The sequence below is a fragment of the Sphaeramia orbicularis genome, chromosome 3 (assembly GCF_902148855.1).
Source record: "Sphaeramia orbicularis chromosome 3, fSphaOr1.1, whole genome shotgun sequence".
NCBI lineage: Eukaryota > Metazoa > Chordata > Actinopteri > Kurtiformes > Apogonidae > Sphaeramia > Sphaeramia orbicularis.
Window position 1 is genome coordinate 33,898,947 of NC_043959.1, and position 17,310 is coordinate 33,916,256.

General features: G+C 38.8%; 1 protein-coding gene across 8 annotated transcripts in view; it reads right to left on the reverse strand.

The window, feature by feature from the left end:
• Positions 1-17,310, reverse strand: part of kif13ba (kinesin family member 13Ba) — a 40,007-nt gene that overhangs the window by 19,221 nt on the left and 3,476 nt on the right. For all 8 annotated transcript variants that reach the window (XM_030162747.1, XM_030162739.1, XM_030162762.1 and 5 more), the window contains 7 exons: positions 14,591-14,684; positions 4,829-4,841; positions 4,380-4,440; positions 4,128-4,220; positions 3,580-3,760; positions 2,507-2,594; positions 2,009-2,143 (listed from right to left, as the gene is read on the reverse strand). In XM_030162747.1, coding sequence (XP_030018607.1) covers positions 2,009-2,143; positions 2,507-2,594; positions 3,580-3,760; positions 4,128-4,220; positions 4,380-4,440; positions 4,829-4,841; positions 14,591-14,684 — 665 coding nt within the window. The remainder of the gene's footprint in view (positions 1-2,008; positions 2,144-2,506; positions 2,595-3,579; positions 3,761-4,127; positions 4,221-4,379; positions 4,441-4,828; positions 4,842-14,590; positions 14,685-17,310) is intronic.

A 17,310-nucleotide genomic window follows, 5' to 3' on the forward strand; every position in this document is an offset into this window, starting at 1 on the left:
ATTTCTGCACAGGGATTTGTGTAGTGAAAACAACTTCGTCTTAAGAGATAATGAGATCAACAGAAACCTTAATATCCAAAATCCTATTTTTCCAAGGTTTCATCTCATAACACACTTTTTTCAGGTACAAAAATAAAACAAAGCCCTGAATCCAGAGCAGTACTCATCATGAGACTAAATGATTAAGATCAACCTCAGACCGCACTGATTAAAATCAGCCTCATACTACCTAAAAAAAACCCCAAAGCAAGCTAATCATTAAACAAACAAAAGATGGCAATCTAGAATACTGAACACAGAAAGAGCATTAGTTAACCAAACTAACTGCATATGTATTTGTATTCATTCTATAAAGTTATACAGACTTGTCATTTTTTTATCTCAGCCATCAATTAGGCTGACAGAGTAATGAAAAGGAGGAAACGCCTCTGACTGTGTGGCATTTTCTCTGCTTAATGAACAGTTCTGCAATAAAGAGACATGACACCTGGCTCATTGTCCTCCACAAGTAACCAGATCAGCAAGCAAGGCATACAGCTCACCAGCCTACATCTTTAGTTTGTATTTTTTCTAGTTACATGTTTTTTGTTTTGACTTTAAAATCTACATTCATATCATTAGGAATTTTACAAGTGAAGGAATGTTAAAAACACACACATCCTGCTAATCTGGTAGGTGAGTAAAAGTAAACATATACTCATAAACAGTGATACAGGTAATAAAACAGTGTTCAAAGCAGTAACTCAGTAACTTCTAAACCCCACTGCTGCTGCTTTAAAAAAGAGTCAGAGGGGAGTTTCTTTGTTTAGCATGATGAAACATATTAAGAAGAAAACTGATAAATGACTCAGCAAATGTATCTGCCAGGTGATTAACTCACTGCCTGCACGCTTTATGAGGCAGATGATTTCTTGATGAACCCACATACTGACTTTGGGTGTGCCTTGAAAACAGATCAGGCTGTATCAGCTGACTAACTGACAGTCATGCCTGTGAATTATTAAGCGGATTTGCTGGTGGCAAGTTTCTCTGGAAATAAGAGCAAGAGAAGGAGCAGGAGAATCTAAGTGGGTCAGTAAGGATGGAGAAGTCGACATTTAGGTTGTTTCTTGGAGTGAATGGTCAGACTGTTGATGTCATCCAATTTGGTAACTACAAACCACCAACCAGCTGCCATGGCTACCTTATCAAAAACTTGCCAGACAAAGTTTGCCCAGTTGGGTTTTTACACAACTACACTTCTATTTCTGTTACAGACCAAAAACTAATATTTGTAATGTGCTAACAGTCAAATTATGCCTGTTCATGCTTTTAATGCATTCTCTGGGGAAAGTATTACAACAGTAAAACAACATAACATACTTTCCAAAGAGGTCAGTCTTAAAATTGTCTGTTTAGTTCCTCCTATATGTAAGACATACATTCTAGGACACCAGAATGCGATAAAGGAAGAGTCGTTAATGTCTGCTGGATTCTGAAAACTAGGGCAAACTTATGGTGCAGTATGGGTGAGTGCCAAGATGCTGGACACAGGAAGAAACTTCTGCATAAGACCTATGTAACGTCCACCTTTTGCAGTAAATAAAGGAATACAGCAAATACTGTAATTACACCATAGTTATATATAGATGTTAAACTGAAGAAGTGATAATTGTTGAGATTTCTCAGTTTAGTGTTCAAATAAATTACATGCCAACAACCATGTGGAAAGTGAAGAGGCTGACCCAGATGCATCACATCTAGCTCAACCCACTGCATCCCCTGTGACTGCATCAACTACTCTCACTGCAATATCTGCCGCTATGGCCTTGATGTTTCACAGTCATCAGACTCTTTGTTGTAAGCCCTTGTGATGGATGTGTTAAATGTAAGGCTTCAACACATGTAGAGGATCCAATTTGGCTCTTCTGTGGCTGCAATCACCCCTACTGCCATCAGCTAGGATTTATCTGTATTGAGAAACTGTGCCTTAGCCCAGCCTCAGTATGTGCATTACAGTATTACTTACCCCTGACTGCAAGTCTTTGAGCGTGTGCGTAAGGATGATGTTGAAGACAGCATGTGATCGACTGCTCTCCTCATTCATGTTGGTAGCAGCAACAGTCCGAGACTTATTCCCTTCTGACATTAGAGACTCAATGTCCTGTTAAAACAAAACAAATTATAGAAAAATACCTACACATGTACATATACGTATTTTACCTCTTGACACATCTTTTAAGAACATAAAAACATCTGGTTTGGTGTTTTCTGAATCTGACATGTTCAACTGATCCCTGCCCTGCTAACAATTTTGTTAGGCAAAATATAAAAAAAACTTATGGGTGAATTATTGGGCCCCTTGGAGGCTGAAGTGTTACAAATCCACTAAGAGAAATGCACGCAAAAGAGAGGGAATGCAAATAAAACATGTCTGCTTAATAATGACATCCCAGACAGAGTAAATGTGATTGGTTGTCATTATTATACCAATGCAAATACAGAATCACTTGTTAAATACTTTTACCTTATAGCTGGCCACGGCTAATCGAGAAAGGCCATCCACGTATGGACCCAAAACTTTATGCTCCCTCACCCTTAGTGTTTGCCTTCCCCTGGAAAACACAGGTTTAAAAACACAGACAGACAACAGTGTCACTCTTTATTTAGACATCCGAAGCAATAGTAAGGGAGGCTTTGATGGTCTGGTCCAAGGTAACAGTACTGCCTATATTAAGCTCTGAACCTCCTGGCTTGACAGGGCTTCTGCTAATTTCAACAAGTTACATCAGAAACTTTTTAAGACCATTTTAAGATGTTATTTCCAGACCTGTGGTGCTGCGGCAGGACACTGGTAATGTTCAAGGGCAGAACAGCTAGTATTAAAGGAGAATGGTTTCATAGTGTAGCTTTGTTTCAGTTTGATAAAAAAAAAAAAAAAAACATATTAAATAAATACATCCTAAATACATATTTCCCACAAATACATTTACATATGGGACTCAAGGTAATGCAGTTTCATAATAGCATGAACTTCCCAACATTACATCTGTTTAGCCATTAAATCCACTTCATGTTACTTGTGGCTCTAGTCATTACAACAACTGTGCTCTGGTTCATACACACTTAGTTATCACTTAGCTCTCTGACCCTGCCCCAAACTTGCCTAAGAACTTCATCATTCTCTGCTATGAAGTCCAGCCCATATGGATGTCAGATGGTGTGCTGCACCATGGGCTGTTTTACAGAGGTTAAGGGTCATGTAGTGAGTGAGGTCAAAGGTTATGCAGTCTGGGGCAGCCGACACAGGCCTTCGATGCTGATTTACTGCTGACCTGCTGGACATGAACTGGCTCCATCAGTGACTTCAGGCAGAAGGCTAATGTTTTTTTATTCACTGACCACAGCAGCTGGTGGTACCAAGAGTTCACCGGTAACTTGAGCTTTAAAACAACTTGGCAAACATTTTTAATTCTTCTGTTTTGTCACTGTTTCATTGGGCTTTGTAAAACATATAGGCAGCTTTATGAACCAATAACACAGAATTTTATTTGCACTTAAGCTTGAGGAAGACACCGTAAGATAATCCTGAGGTCATACCCTTTGGGGTCGAGCAGATCTCGGACCTTTTCATTGTAGATTTCCATGTAGGACACCTCAACAGTAAAACTCTCCTCCTCCCGCTGCTCCTTCTGTGTTCGATCAAACAAAGCACTACACAGTCGGGGAATCAGACCTGGTTGGTCCCCTGAACCCATCATGGTGTATGACTTTCCTGAACCTAGAAACAAAAACACAGAAAAGCATCTACTTCAGGTAACTTAATATGTTATAGTTACAAGTAATTTTAAAAAACAGAATGAATAAACTGCTACAACAATAAGAACGACGGTATCATCCTTTTAAGCCCCATCTACCCTGAACACATTTCAAGCCTGTATCTCATTGATCCATGTGATTGCTGTCTTTCAGTTTAATCGATGCACTGGTTTGCACTTCCTTCTTATCAGCACTTAGGTGTGCTTATCTTTTAGTGACAGTGTGAGGATCTATCATGCCTAGACACACAAACTGGTTCTTTTTTCTTTATTTCTATTGACACTATGCTTTAAAATCTGTAGTGATCAAAAATCAAATATTTATTTCACCTGTTTGTCCGTAGGCAAAGATACAGGCATTGTAGCCCAGGAAGGCGTTATTGAGGAGACTCTCCCCAAGGCACTGGAACACCACCTCCTGACCTGGAGCAGATACATACACAGTATGTGATCCTACTGTATATGGTCACACATGTTTAAGCAGTTGAAAACCAATAGTTTCAATGGCTAATTAAAATGAAATAAAATTGCTCCAACACAAAGAATTATACCTTTAAAAACTGGATCAGGTGATAGACTTACCAGCAAATTTCTCCTTATCGGACTCATCCATGGACCAGAAACAGTAATCATAGGCGAAGACCTGAACCACAAGGCCAAACAAAAACAGTCAGCATCATCAACAAGCTCTCGGGTTAATGGTATTATACATTAAACATTCACTGTTGTTTGGATGGATGGCACAAACATTTTATTGTATTGTTTGTTGTAAGGACACAAAAGGAAGACAGGCACATAGGGGAAAAAAAAGATGACTACAAGTTTTTCTTGAGAGTTAAAAGTTAATAAATTAACCAAGACGCTTCAGGCAAAGGGTTTTAGAAACCATTACTTTGTACCACTGCCTGAGAACACGCACACACTGTGTTGAAGGTCGAACACAACAGCGTCACTCTTTTTCTAATGGAGATTATTCATGACTGCAGAATTAGCTTGGTTGTTTGTGTGTGTGTGCGTGCACATGTTGTTACCTTGGACTGACTCCTGATGATGATGGGAGGGTCAAGGTCCACAGCAGCATGTGAAGAGAAGGGAATATGAAAATAAGTGCTTGCTAGAGAGGATACATTGTGTGAAGTCTTTAGAAATCAGGGTTTTATTTCTCTCAAAAAACAGCTGCAATCATTTATAATCCACTCTTCGTAATATTAATAAAGCTTATTAAAGTGGAAATGACAAATACAAAAGACACTTAAAGAAGAGTTCCACATCTGCCATGAAACAACACAGGGAAAGGATGTAACAGAGAAATGTGGATGGAGAGACAGACAAAAACACAGAACTATCACTGCCCTCAGGCTTTATTTGTTTTACTTTAATACAAATTTGCCTCAATATCAGCCTTGTGTTTCTGTGGCTTGTTTACATCTTTTATATCTTGTTTGCTTGTCACATGTCCAATCATCTATGTAAGGAAACTGGTAAGGGTGTGTGTCTCTGGCTGTCATCACTCTTGAGATCTATGGTATACAAAAAAAAAAAAAAAAAAGAAAAAAGAAAAAGTTAACTTCAAGCTTGGTTTAACTGTCATGCCAAAGTCTGTGTTTGATTGGGTAGTGGTGGTGGGGGTTGGTGCTGAAGCTGAGTTATGACTGTGGTACTGTGTGAATCAGATGGTGGCATAGGGGGTTACCGGGTCAGGGCCACGCTCAGAAATTAACAAGACCAGATGGGAGAAATGCTTATGAAAATTGAGAACCCTGACACATAAAAAGACGGTAAATGCTGCCAAGATCCTGGTGACTTAACAGAAAAGCTGGGCAAATATGTGCAAGCAGGCTCACGTTAACGCACGCATGTTATGAAAGCACATAGCCTGCAGTTATGTCCTTTATAAGTGATAAACACAATCACTTCTCCAATGTTACTTGTATGTGTCATTGTGAGCAAGAATCTGTTTCTCGCCATTTTTTGCAGGTTTTATTAAACACTCCAGCAGATCTGAGGTTTCATCTCATGTATTTGGATATTAAAAACCCAGATGATAACTCCAAAAACTAGAGACAAATAGTGAAAAAAAAAAGAAAATTCTTGCATTGCAATTTTGTAAAGATTTCAACAAATATTGTGATACAAGTTTGAATTCTTAAGAGGGAAATTCTGCATTTACTTTTCACTGGAAAAACAAAAATCTGGACAATACTGGACATTTTGTAGGTCACACAGTCTCTTACGTCACAGTTTATTTTATAATGAAATGCTGTGACTAACTTTTTTTTTTTTTTTTTTTTGAACATTGCAGCTTCTGCCATTTGGAGTATTGTGTTTGTCCATATTAAAATTTTAATAATACTTCAATTAACTCTTCAGCAATGGTCTATAAATACATTAATCATCATGTTTATTGAAAGGATACAGACTGGGGAATTGCTCCAACACATTAATTTGGTTCATAATCTTGAATCATTTAGCTGTTGTCAACTTATTCCACTGCCAAGCTCTGGAGTATTCTCCCGAGAAAAAACTGTATTTGTTTAAAACTACCGGACATGAAATCTAAGAGAGCTGTAATTTATTATTAGCACATTTATTCTAGTCTGCTTCATCTGTGAAGGCAGCTGTCATTCAGAGATCTGTGTCAAATATGATGATGAGTCCAGAGGTGAGAGACTGCTCGTGGTTTACATTACCAGTCACACACTTCACATCTTATGAGGACCCATCATTTATTCCATATCATCACAGCACTGACATACAGACTGCACAGCATGCTCTGTCTCACACCAATTTCTGACCTCGAACTTCTTCCTTGTTTCAACATTAATCCAAAGCCTGAAGCAATATTCCTCATTCTATTAGACTCAAACAGCCCTCACAAATTCAGAACTACAGTAAAACATACACTCGCAGACACTCCCGCACCTGTTTCCTTTTACCCATGTGCATTCTTTAAAAACCGCCAAAACTGCAGTGGTTGCAGAAACCAGCCTGTATCCAGCCCAATCAATCTAAACACTTCATATTTCACTGACGTTCCACAGCTGATGCGCTGCACTAAGAGAAGAAACGCATGCAGCACACTTTCTATCTGCAACCTAGTTTATTCCGGTACGTTTTCAAACAAGGATACGATTAAGGCCTCCTAAAACCAGTCTGAAAATATCATGAAAAAAAATATTTATTACCAACAAAAATCTTTAGAGATATAGGTGTTTCATTATTTTTTTTTTTACCCTGGCCTCCTTCTTTTAAATGTGTTTAAGGATATTTCTATGTTTGACATTTAAAAAGGCAAACACTTCCTTGATTTCATGATGCAATTTTTTTATTTGCTTTTTACCGTTTTATGTTTTTATGAATACCCATCTTGAGGGCTTTGGAGCATCTTACAGCGCTGCTGCTTCCCCACAGCCGTAGACTTGCGGGGGTGAAATCAGCTTGGCAGGTTCTGACATACGTAGTAATGACAGCTGTCATGGTTGCATCAAAGGCTGCAGGCAAGAAGGGTCAACCATGTCTTGCGCTCAAATGCCCATTATTAAAGCTAGGTCCCCCGTGACCAATGGGAAGGGAGCATGAGGCAGTCAGGAGAGCTGTGAACCCGCCTCCCTCGGTCCTCGAACACTTCTATTTGTCCCTCCTCCCTTCTGCCTGCTTCTCTACTCTGATCACCGTCATTTAAAAAATAACTTAATGCATGGTTGCTTCCCCCCCTCCCTTTCTTTCTCTACTGTTCTGACATTCTTTTTTTTCTCTCTGGGACTGTACCATCCACGGCTGTGTAGGGAGGACTGAGGAATGGAGGATGGAAAGGTAGCCAGAGGCCTTAGGGAGGTAAGAGGCTGGACCAGATATTGGAATGTTAAGATGAGGTAGAATCGGACTTAAAATAGCACATTCAATAATGAACATCCCTCACATCTCTCTGTTGGTACTGTCATTTCACAATTACACATTAAAAGTCCAAGACTCTACACAAAGATATGTGGTCTACCAGCAGGAAAAATTCCAAGTGATGAAACAGATCTAACTCAAATGCCACAGATGCCAGATCTGGAAGGCTGTGTTATACCACCCGGCCTGATTTACAATGCCCGAGGAGGCGCAGTCTGTTAGGCTGTTGTTTTACTTGCATTTGTCATTTACTGTAAATACTACAAGTAATAGGGTTGCCTTCAAGGACATTTGCTTTTTTAATGCCAAATTAATGATTCAGTGTTTTAAAAAATCATTTTATAATTCAAAGCAGTCATACTTATTGTATCTTACAAATATGAGGAAATGCAAACTTCTGCAAACCAGGGTTCAGTGTTAAAGTTTGTCTTTTAAATTTTCCTCTTCTTACAAATGAATCAGAAACACATTTGTCAAAAAGTCAATATTTATCTGTCATTATACAGATTGTTTTACTTAACAGCAGTTTCTACATAACAACCAAGACTAAAGATAACTGTCATGCTCACTCATGACAAGAATGTGAAACTTTCACCAGAGATGTGAAGAAAGGTAGCCCACTCCTCAGCTAAACTCATCATCAGCTCTAGAGAAGAGTGCAAGCCTTATTGTTGAGCCATACTTTCTGTAACAAAAGGCTGCTACTTTACTTATTTTCTTATTCAGCTTTATGCTTCAGCGATATCTACAAAACTGTATACATAAATGCAAAAAAGCTGACATAAATCTATGTGAAAAAGCTTGCAAAACATTAATGCATATATAATAAATATTTCATAGATTATAATTGTATTCATGATGAGTTGATGGTGAGTGGAGTATGCAGAAAGAATCATGTCAGTGGATATGACTTGACATTAAACCAGTAAATCAAATAGTAACTCTTCATATTTCACTTTTGCCATCTAAGGGCTCATATTCAGGTTGGATTTAATTGCAACATAATCATTTTCTAAGCCTTGCCAAACTAGAGAAAAACCTGCACATCTGGAGATTGCTGTTTGACTGTAATAACTCATTCACAGAGCAAACAAACACGTGAACATTTAATATAGTTTGACCACATTTGAAAAGTGTCAGTGACTACAGTTAAGTGCATGAATATTTCATTTTTTTCACTTCTTCCCCCAAAACACATTTCAAAAATGTTGTTTACAGGGTCAATGAAATGCATATTTCACTATAAATCCTGTTTATAAGCAATGATGCATATCCCAAATAAACATGTTTTTTCTCAAAGGTTTTTCACTGGTGGCAGACATTTTACTGTGTTTATTCATTATTAACAGGAGATGTGTTTTCTGTAGAGCACAAATCCTTACCAGGAAGGACTTAAAGTGAATCTAAATAAAGGTTTTATGGGTTGTCATTGTGATAAAACCTGCTAAATGAGATTCGTGTTCCAAAATAAATACTGAATAATAGGGTCATAATCTATACACTGGTAGGGCCTAAACTATTATGCAAGCATGTCTTATCAATTAATTAAATGTGCTTTTTTTCCCCAATTATTCAATTAATTTTATGATTTTTTTTCCCCGACTAATCTAACAGTTATTTTCTGATTAGTCAATTAGGCTACTTCTGTGGTTAATTTATAGTGTCCAAGTCAGGAAGAAGCTAGAAAACTTCACCCATTCAACAGAACTGTTTTATCAACAAGAAGACAAGGGTGGTCAATCAAGAGGTTAAAATGAAAAACATCTTTGCTAAAACATTGGTGATAGCAGTTTCACATGCCTATAAGGGAGGAAATTACAGCAAAGCATCAGCATGTGAACACAACCACACACTCTAAAGAGCCCCTGCTGTAAAATATTTAAAATGATTTCTCTCTAAAGTTTTTTAAATAAGTGTTGTCTATTGTGTAAACACAGCGCCACAATCAATGAATTTAATTAAGGCAAGGTCGTCAACTATTCAAACTAATGTTCTTACCAAAGCTGTGTTTGTACCAATCCAGTCCAATTCTAACTAACTATTCAATTCATTTATTTCATTCATCAAACCAAAAAAAAAAGTGAGGCACACAGCTTCTGGTTCAGGCATCAGCTCCTCATCGGTAATGAGTATGAACCATTGTGGGGTTCAGTTTCTGACCTCATGCACTTCCACACATAGCCTGGCCAGCCACCCGATTTTCTCAGTGTATTCAATACTGAGAAAACAGTCTGGAATTGGGCCAATCGCTGTGAAGTATGCACCATCTATTCTACACCGACCAATCACAAGTCTGAGGAGCGGGTGTTTCACAATGAGTCATACACAGCAACTTCTTTTTGTCGCGAGTCAAAGTCAGTTCCAAGTCCGCAAAGCTCTGTCAGTTGTTTACTTGATTCAAAAATAAGGATTGAATTACATTACATATAAAGTTTCTCTGACAAAAGACTGAAGTTTCTACTCAACCACTACCACCGCACACCATGATGGAAACATGCTGAGGTTTGTTGACATTAGGGACCTGCTTGTCGCATAATTACGTCACATCCGTCTTATCTGTGATTGGTTTACTCTGCGCCTGTTAGTCCCACCTTCATATTTGGATTCAAGCCCTGCGATTCCAGATGGATTTTTCACTTAGAAAGACGGATGGCTGGCCAGGCTATTCCACACACACAGGAAGAGACAAGTGGAAGATACTGATGACCCTGAGTTAGAGCAACCTGTGCAGGAACATTTTCCTGGGTTAATGTTTAACACTGCTGCTGTTTAATTGGTTAACCGTCCATCACAACACCACTACTTGAGGCAATGTTTAACCTCACCAAACTTTGCGATCAAAAAGCACCCTTGTACAAAAACAAATATACTAGCAGACACTTACTTTCCAAAAATATATATTAGCCAGAACAATCCCACCATACACTCACAAGCATGCTGACATACACACTAAATGTCCAACATCATTCCAAGATACAGGGCCACACAGTCTCTTTTGTGTATCACCTTGGAAACCGAGCCACTTGTGTTTGCCTCACTGACATCTGACAGCAGACAGATTGTTGTCCGATTGTGTCAACATCCAGCTTCACCAGCCCAGTGCAAACAGCCTCCGGTCATCAGACAAACTGTAGTGTCTGACCACACGGCTGCAGGGAAGTCTGCTTATCGCACAGACGAGTACATAGTGCCCTAGCTTTTCTAGTTCAAAGTGTGAAGGTTAGGACATCCCTGAAGGTTTAAAGTGATTCAGTGAGGTCACGTTCTTGGGAAACCAAATACAATGTATGTATATTCCATGCTCTACGGTGACAATCAGCCCCATTAAGTCAGAGAGGCTATGGTCACAAAAAAAATACACTGTGTTGTCACAACTTCCACACTGCATATTCCAAAAATCTCTTATCTGCCAATGCTCAGACATCTCACACAATCCTGTTTGATTGCCTAGAGAGACCTAAAAAAAACCTCACTGTACACTGTAGCATCATTTATGATCCTCTATAAGCAAGCAAAGCAAAACAGGCTACCCAATCTATTTAAAAACAAGGATTAATGTCATCATTGCAATGAGTCACTGTGAGTGGCAACGTGAGGAACTGAAAACTCTGGCCTGCCCAGTGTGTGCTTCAGCTGGTGGAAAAACTGAATCAAACAGACAAGCAGAACACACACAACTGGCAGAAGCAAAGAAAAGACTTAAGTAAAGCAAACCCTAAAGTGTTAGGGCTTTTCACATTAGTCATGGTCAAGAATTGAAGTATCAAAAGGTTTACTAAAAAAAACTAAAAGTCTGGCATTGAAACTTATGTTAGAAACGATATTTTCAATTTAAGTGTTTCACATAATCTAATAAAAATATCTCAAATTAACTGAGAAATGTTCAATCTTGTTCATATGCCTTATCTAAATCTGACACCATGGAGTGGAAGGACAACAATGTCTACAACATTAAGTAACAAGGGCGATCATAACAATTTGTGCATATAAATATTATGCTGTGGTTACTCCATCATCCTGTGGGTTAGCAAAAGACTGTTTAGAGTTTTTTTGTAATGATTAGAACAGAGGAAAAAGATCATGTAAACTGGTATCCATGTTTCATTTATTATTTGGATGTCATGAAGACTATGTGCCATGTGACAGCTCCATAGTTGAAGTTTCCATATGAAGTGCATAATGGTGGTCACCATTCTGTAATAGAATTTGCCTCAATGCTCTGCATAATTTCCTTCCCAGTTGTTGTAAACAATAGCACAAGAAAGTGGAGGAAGTTAAAATTGGAAGTGTTTCCATTTGTAATGAATAAACAGTGTCTGAAAATGAAAAACCACATCATTGTTATGCATTAGCTACAGGACATTCAGCCAACTGTAATTTACTATTAACATAGTGTCGCTGAATACACACTTAATAACTAGAACAAATCTTTTCAGCAGGAAGAGTAAACCATTACAAATAACATTTTCCTTTTCAACTGACTGTCATTAAGAGTTTTGAGAGCAGATATCAGATCAATGTGTAGATGGAAAGCCAAAGAGAGGAAATGACATCGTTCACAAGTACAAATTTGTGGATGTTTTTACAAAGTTCCACAGATTATGTGCTGCAGATGGTGGTTTTACAGGTCAAGGGCCCACAGCAAATGCACCTCCAAAGTCCAGAACAAAAAAAGTAGTCCTCAGGGTACCATTATATACATTGCAAGGAATCTTAAGTTGGACTACTTTTCATGGTCACATGACCACAAACCTAAGATATCCATACTGGCATTTATTTGTATAGAGAGTCAGCATTCCAACATCTCAAATTCCAGATCTTTCTGCGGTGTTCTGAATCAGACTTTCATGCTGTCAAAACAGCAGAGAAGCTGGAGAAGTTTAATGCTAACAAACCCATTGGTCTTCAATATAAAAATGATCAGCATTGATCGGCAAGGACATAGTTTCAACCATTTAGGGTGGATCGATACATCTGTCAGCAAAGGTCATGGAAAGAACTGAAAGCAAATCAAAGCCAAAATAAACTGTAATGGGGCCAGTGGAAGACAAAAGCAGATTGTTGGGTCTTTGTGGTCTTAACGTGTTCATTCTGTCATTCAGTTAGGCCAGATATTTGGAGCTTAAATGTAAGTTAGGCACATTTGTCAGACTCATAATGTTCTGACCCCTGCAATACATGCATCAATTTTACTGCAACATTTGTGGTAGGTTAAAAAAAAAACAAACAAAAAAAAAAACTAGTGGTTCATAAGTATACTTTAATGCAGGAAGATCAACTCTCTCTTTTTATGTGTTATCTTCTACAGATACTTCTTCCCAGTTTAAACAAAGGGCATCCTGCTCGCTCAGCTAGATAAGCAAACAACATGCACCTGTAACATCCCAACTTTATGGCATACTTCCTCTAGGCTTCCCTCTCAGTCTTTCACAGCTACACACAACAGAGTAAAATGTTGAGTAAAAGATTTTCCCCCTATGCAAAATCTATGTAAATAAAAATGGAAGCAAACAAACAAAATTAAAATAGCATCTGCATGCTGAAGGCAGCCGTCAGTCAGCCCATCCTCCTTTTGCTTCCTTGGTTCTTTGTCAGACCTAGACAGAGAGAGAAACTACAGCTCTGCTCTTATTCAGTCCACCATAAAAGTCAACTGGGAAAGTTTATGGCCGACAGATGCTCGAGTAAATGACGGCTGTTCCCCCTTTGCATCGTCTCCTAACTCAAGTAAGGGGCTTCACGGTCACCGACAGCGACCCTGAGTTAACCTCCCTCTGTGTTACCACGGAAACGGAAGAGCTGAGAAAAAGAGAGGAAGCCAGGCGGTGGGAAGTTATGACCCAACAGAGTAAGGGAAGAGAGGAGTGGAGTGGAGTCTGTCTTTTAATGTATAATTGTCTCTGTCTGCCACTGTCTCACTGCTGCTGTCTTTCTTCCAGGCATAGGCTCCTCTGACATGCACACAGAGAAACACATGCGGCTTCTGTTGTCTGCTCTTGAATCTCAGCCTCCAGCCAGCATTATTCACAACTTCTGATCAGGCAGACTGCAGTCAGCCCCCAGAATCACAAGAGGAGCTTTCTTCCAGCACATCTGGGCTTATTCAAAGATGGCGTGTCACTAGCCAAACATGGCATACTGATAGTAGCATAGTGATTCCACTAAAAACAGCTCTAATTATCACATCTTTTTTCATGAAAATTCTACGATTTAGTTCATTCTTCTTTTACTCCGGTTACATTCCTTCACACCAATACATACCTAAGAATATAGACACAAAGTTAACTCATGCAAACACACAACACAGTACTTAATACAACCAAGGTTATATTTGAATATCTCTGTGTACAAATATAGAGACATGAGATTCCAAGCACAAAACGAACAAACATAAGCTGATCAAGAGGACTGTGACATAATGCAAGTTAACGGAAAGAGACATGTACCTGAAATACACCTGCTGCCTTTACATTAAAATGAAGTTTTTGGGAGCTAAAAGCTAAGAGTGTGTGAACATTTTACTATGTGGAAAAAACACCTGTCTCTGGCAGGCCCAGCTGTAGAGCCAGTCTATTGCCAAAAATCACATCATGACTGTAGAATAACATTCCTTACAAATCTGACACACGGTCATTAGGCAGTAGCATTCAGGAAAGTGAGAACTGCATGGCACAGCTGTGAGTCTACCCACAACAAGCAATCCTCAGAATGTGCTGTAGTAAGTAGAGGTATCATGGGGCCCACCACACTGGGTTACAAGTTATGGGATTCTGTGGTGCAGAGCTCATTTAGTGTTTACTAAACCATTATGTAGTTTTGTTAGCAGTTTATTTAGATGAGTTTAAGAAAATAATTGAGCATTGCAGGCACAGAATGTTGCCATGTCAACAACACAATACCTGGAGTCTCCCTTGGCCAAGTTAGTTCCTGCAGGATGGAGGATCGTCTGGTTCTTCATCATCTCCACAACACATTTTGTGTTTAATTCCTTTTCTGTGGATCAGACAACACAAACGGTTACAATGAAGACACCAACATACACATGCAGTTTCTATTACATGCATCGTTTATATATTTGTGTATGCTGTAGGTCTCTTTACCATCTTTGGTTTTATTTTGCAATGGGATATTACCATCTGCTAATCAGAGTTGATTCAAATGATCAGTCTGATTTGCACAGGCAATAAATCGTCCTAATACATGTGTGCAAGTAGATTACAAGATAACACAGTACAATAAAAATAATCATTACGTAATTGCAAGTTTCTTTGCCTTACTACCATGTTGGGAAAATCTGCAGACAAAATTTTAACAGTGCTTTACTGATGAATCTGACATACTAACTACGGCCAAATAAAGTTTACAACACAGAACAAATAGTAATACTTTGTTTGCAGCCTACTCCACCACGAGGCAGAGAATGAGTAAAATACTTTAACAATTATTTCCTGCCCTCACTTCTATGTTAAGTTACAGGTTTTCAGAGCCAGCCTGAAAACACATATAACCTTTTACCTCTGAGTGAGTATTAGACTAATCAATACAACAGGACTTGTTGAGCAAATCATTATCTGTGTTCCTGCCTCTCTCTCTCTCGCTCTCTCTCTCTCTCTCTCACACACACACACACACACACACACACACACACACACACACACACACACACACACACACACACAAAGCTATGAGCCTAACACATTGACTACTGCTCTTCTGTGTCATGATGCAACCCCTGGCCTTAAGAACAGCAACTGACCATTTACAACCCAGTATAAAGGAGTGGGACTCATTACTGAGATGCACAAGACAACATTTTATTTGGCTCAGTGGGGCACCTAGATCAAAACTGTATTTGTGACAAATGTTTCGATATAGTATCAGAAAAAAAGCAATTTTCCTGTAATTGCAAAGAACAAATTTACTGCAAAATGCACTGGCTTTTAAAAATACATATCTCAGAAGTGCAAAGTACTGCTTATATGGGTTTTGTAGGTGAGTCAGTCTTGGCTTTCTCATAGAAGCTTCGCTGTGAAAGTAACCAGGAAAAGCTTTGGAAAATAGCAACATGAACCGCACTGGAAATTCATGGGACTGGTAAGTCTCTCCATTCATCTGCAGTGTTTCCTCAGACACACACTTTATATGGGCTGGGTTGTTGGTGTCACAACATGAAGCAATGAAATTTGTTTGTATTTGTACATCACAAAGCACTCCAAAGTCAAGTTAATTAAGAGTCCACGGCCCACACAATTACTCTGCCAATCTGACACAAAGACAATAATTCATTAGCCTTTGCTTACCAGTAATGATAACTGACTGAATCATTACTTTATATAACTGTGCTACACTAAATTTGTTTATGGTCATGTCAGTGTAAAATGTTTTAAAATGAAATAATTTCTTTTTTTGGCTTGAACATTAAGTTAATTGATTAGGCAAGAATAGGTCATATCACCCGCTTGATTTTCTGGAGGAAACCTGTTTACAAAACTCTGACAGATTTTTGCTTTTTAACCTATCTGATAAGATAAAATTAACACTTGTGATTCTTTGCCCTCTTGTGCAGAGTCTCCTGCAGGGGAAAAGCTCTTTTACATTACCCCTTTCCAAAGAAAGGTCAGAGTTCAATGCTACAACAGCACTTCTACTGCAAATCAGTGTCTGCTCAAGGACACTAGAGCAGTGGAGACACTGATTGTAAACACAACTCTTCAACTACAGGACTTGGTACAAACCCCAATGTAAACAAACACCAATACAGCTCTACTGGTCTGTAGAACTAAGCAGTGTTTTTTTTTTTTTTTTTTTTTTACCAATCCAGTAAAATACAATCTGCAGGGAATTATGCCACAGATGATTATTGGTAATAATTTTCTCCATTATGATGCAGGCATGAAAGGGCAAGTATAGACAATCAACTAAACACATCAACAAGTGTGTTAGGACAGAAGAAATATGTTGTGGTTTCAATTCCTTTGTACAAAAAGAGCTGTCTAAAGCAGTATTAGCCACTGCCATTTTATGTTATTCATGCCTTCAGTTGCTATTTCTGACCAAGGCATGTGCATGTACCATTGCAGTGAACCAGGTCACCAATGGAGCATGTGTTATCTTTTTAAGATGGGGGTTATCATATAAGCATTTTAACATTCAGTATAGTATTGAAGAAGTTCTACACAGAAGAAAACACAATTTGAAACAAACCTGTCCTCACTAAATCACAATTTAATGTGATTTCACAACCGACTGCCTCAATAACTATAGCAATACTGCTACAAAAATCTAAGCATCCTAACCACACCATATTTAGCCAGAATTGTTCCCCACAATGATGCCAGCAGTGTTTTCAGCATCCATGTATTTTCTTATTAACAGCTATGAAGAGCTTACTAAAAGGAAAACCCAACTCTTGCCTACATTACCCACATACCCCTAGACCAGCAGCTGCACTTCCTGCAGAGTAGAAGGGAAAGTGTGATGTGTATTTGGGAGGATAAATGAACCATTGTTATCTGCCTCTTCTTGCTCCATAACCAGCTCCCACTTTCCACTGGCCGGCTCCCCTGTCCTTCCCTGGGCTACCGGTGCTGAGGTTTGGCACAGCAGCCCTAACATCAGC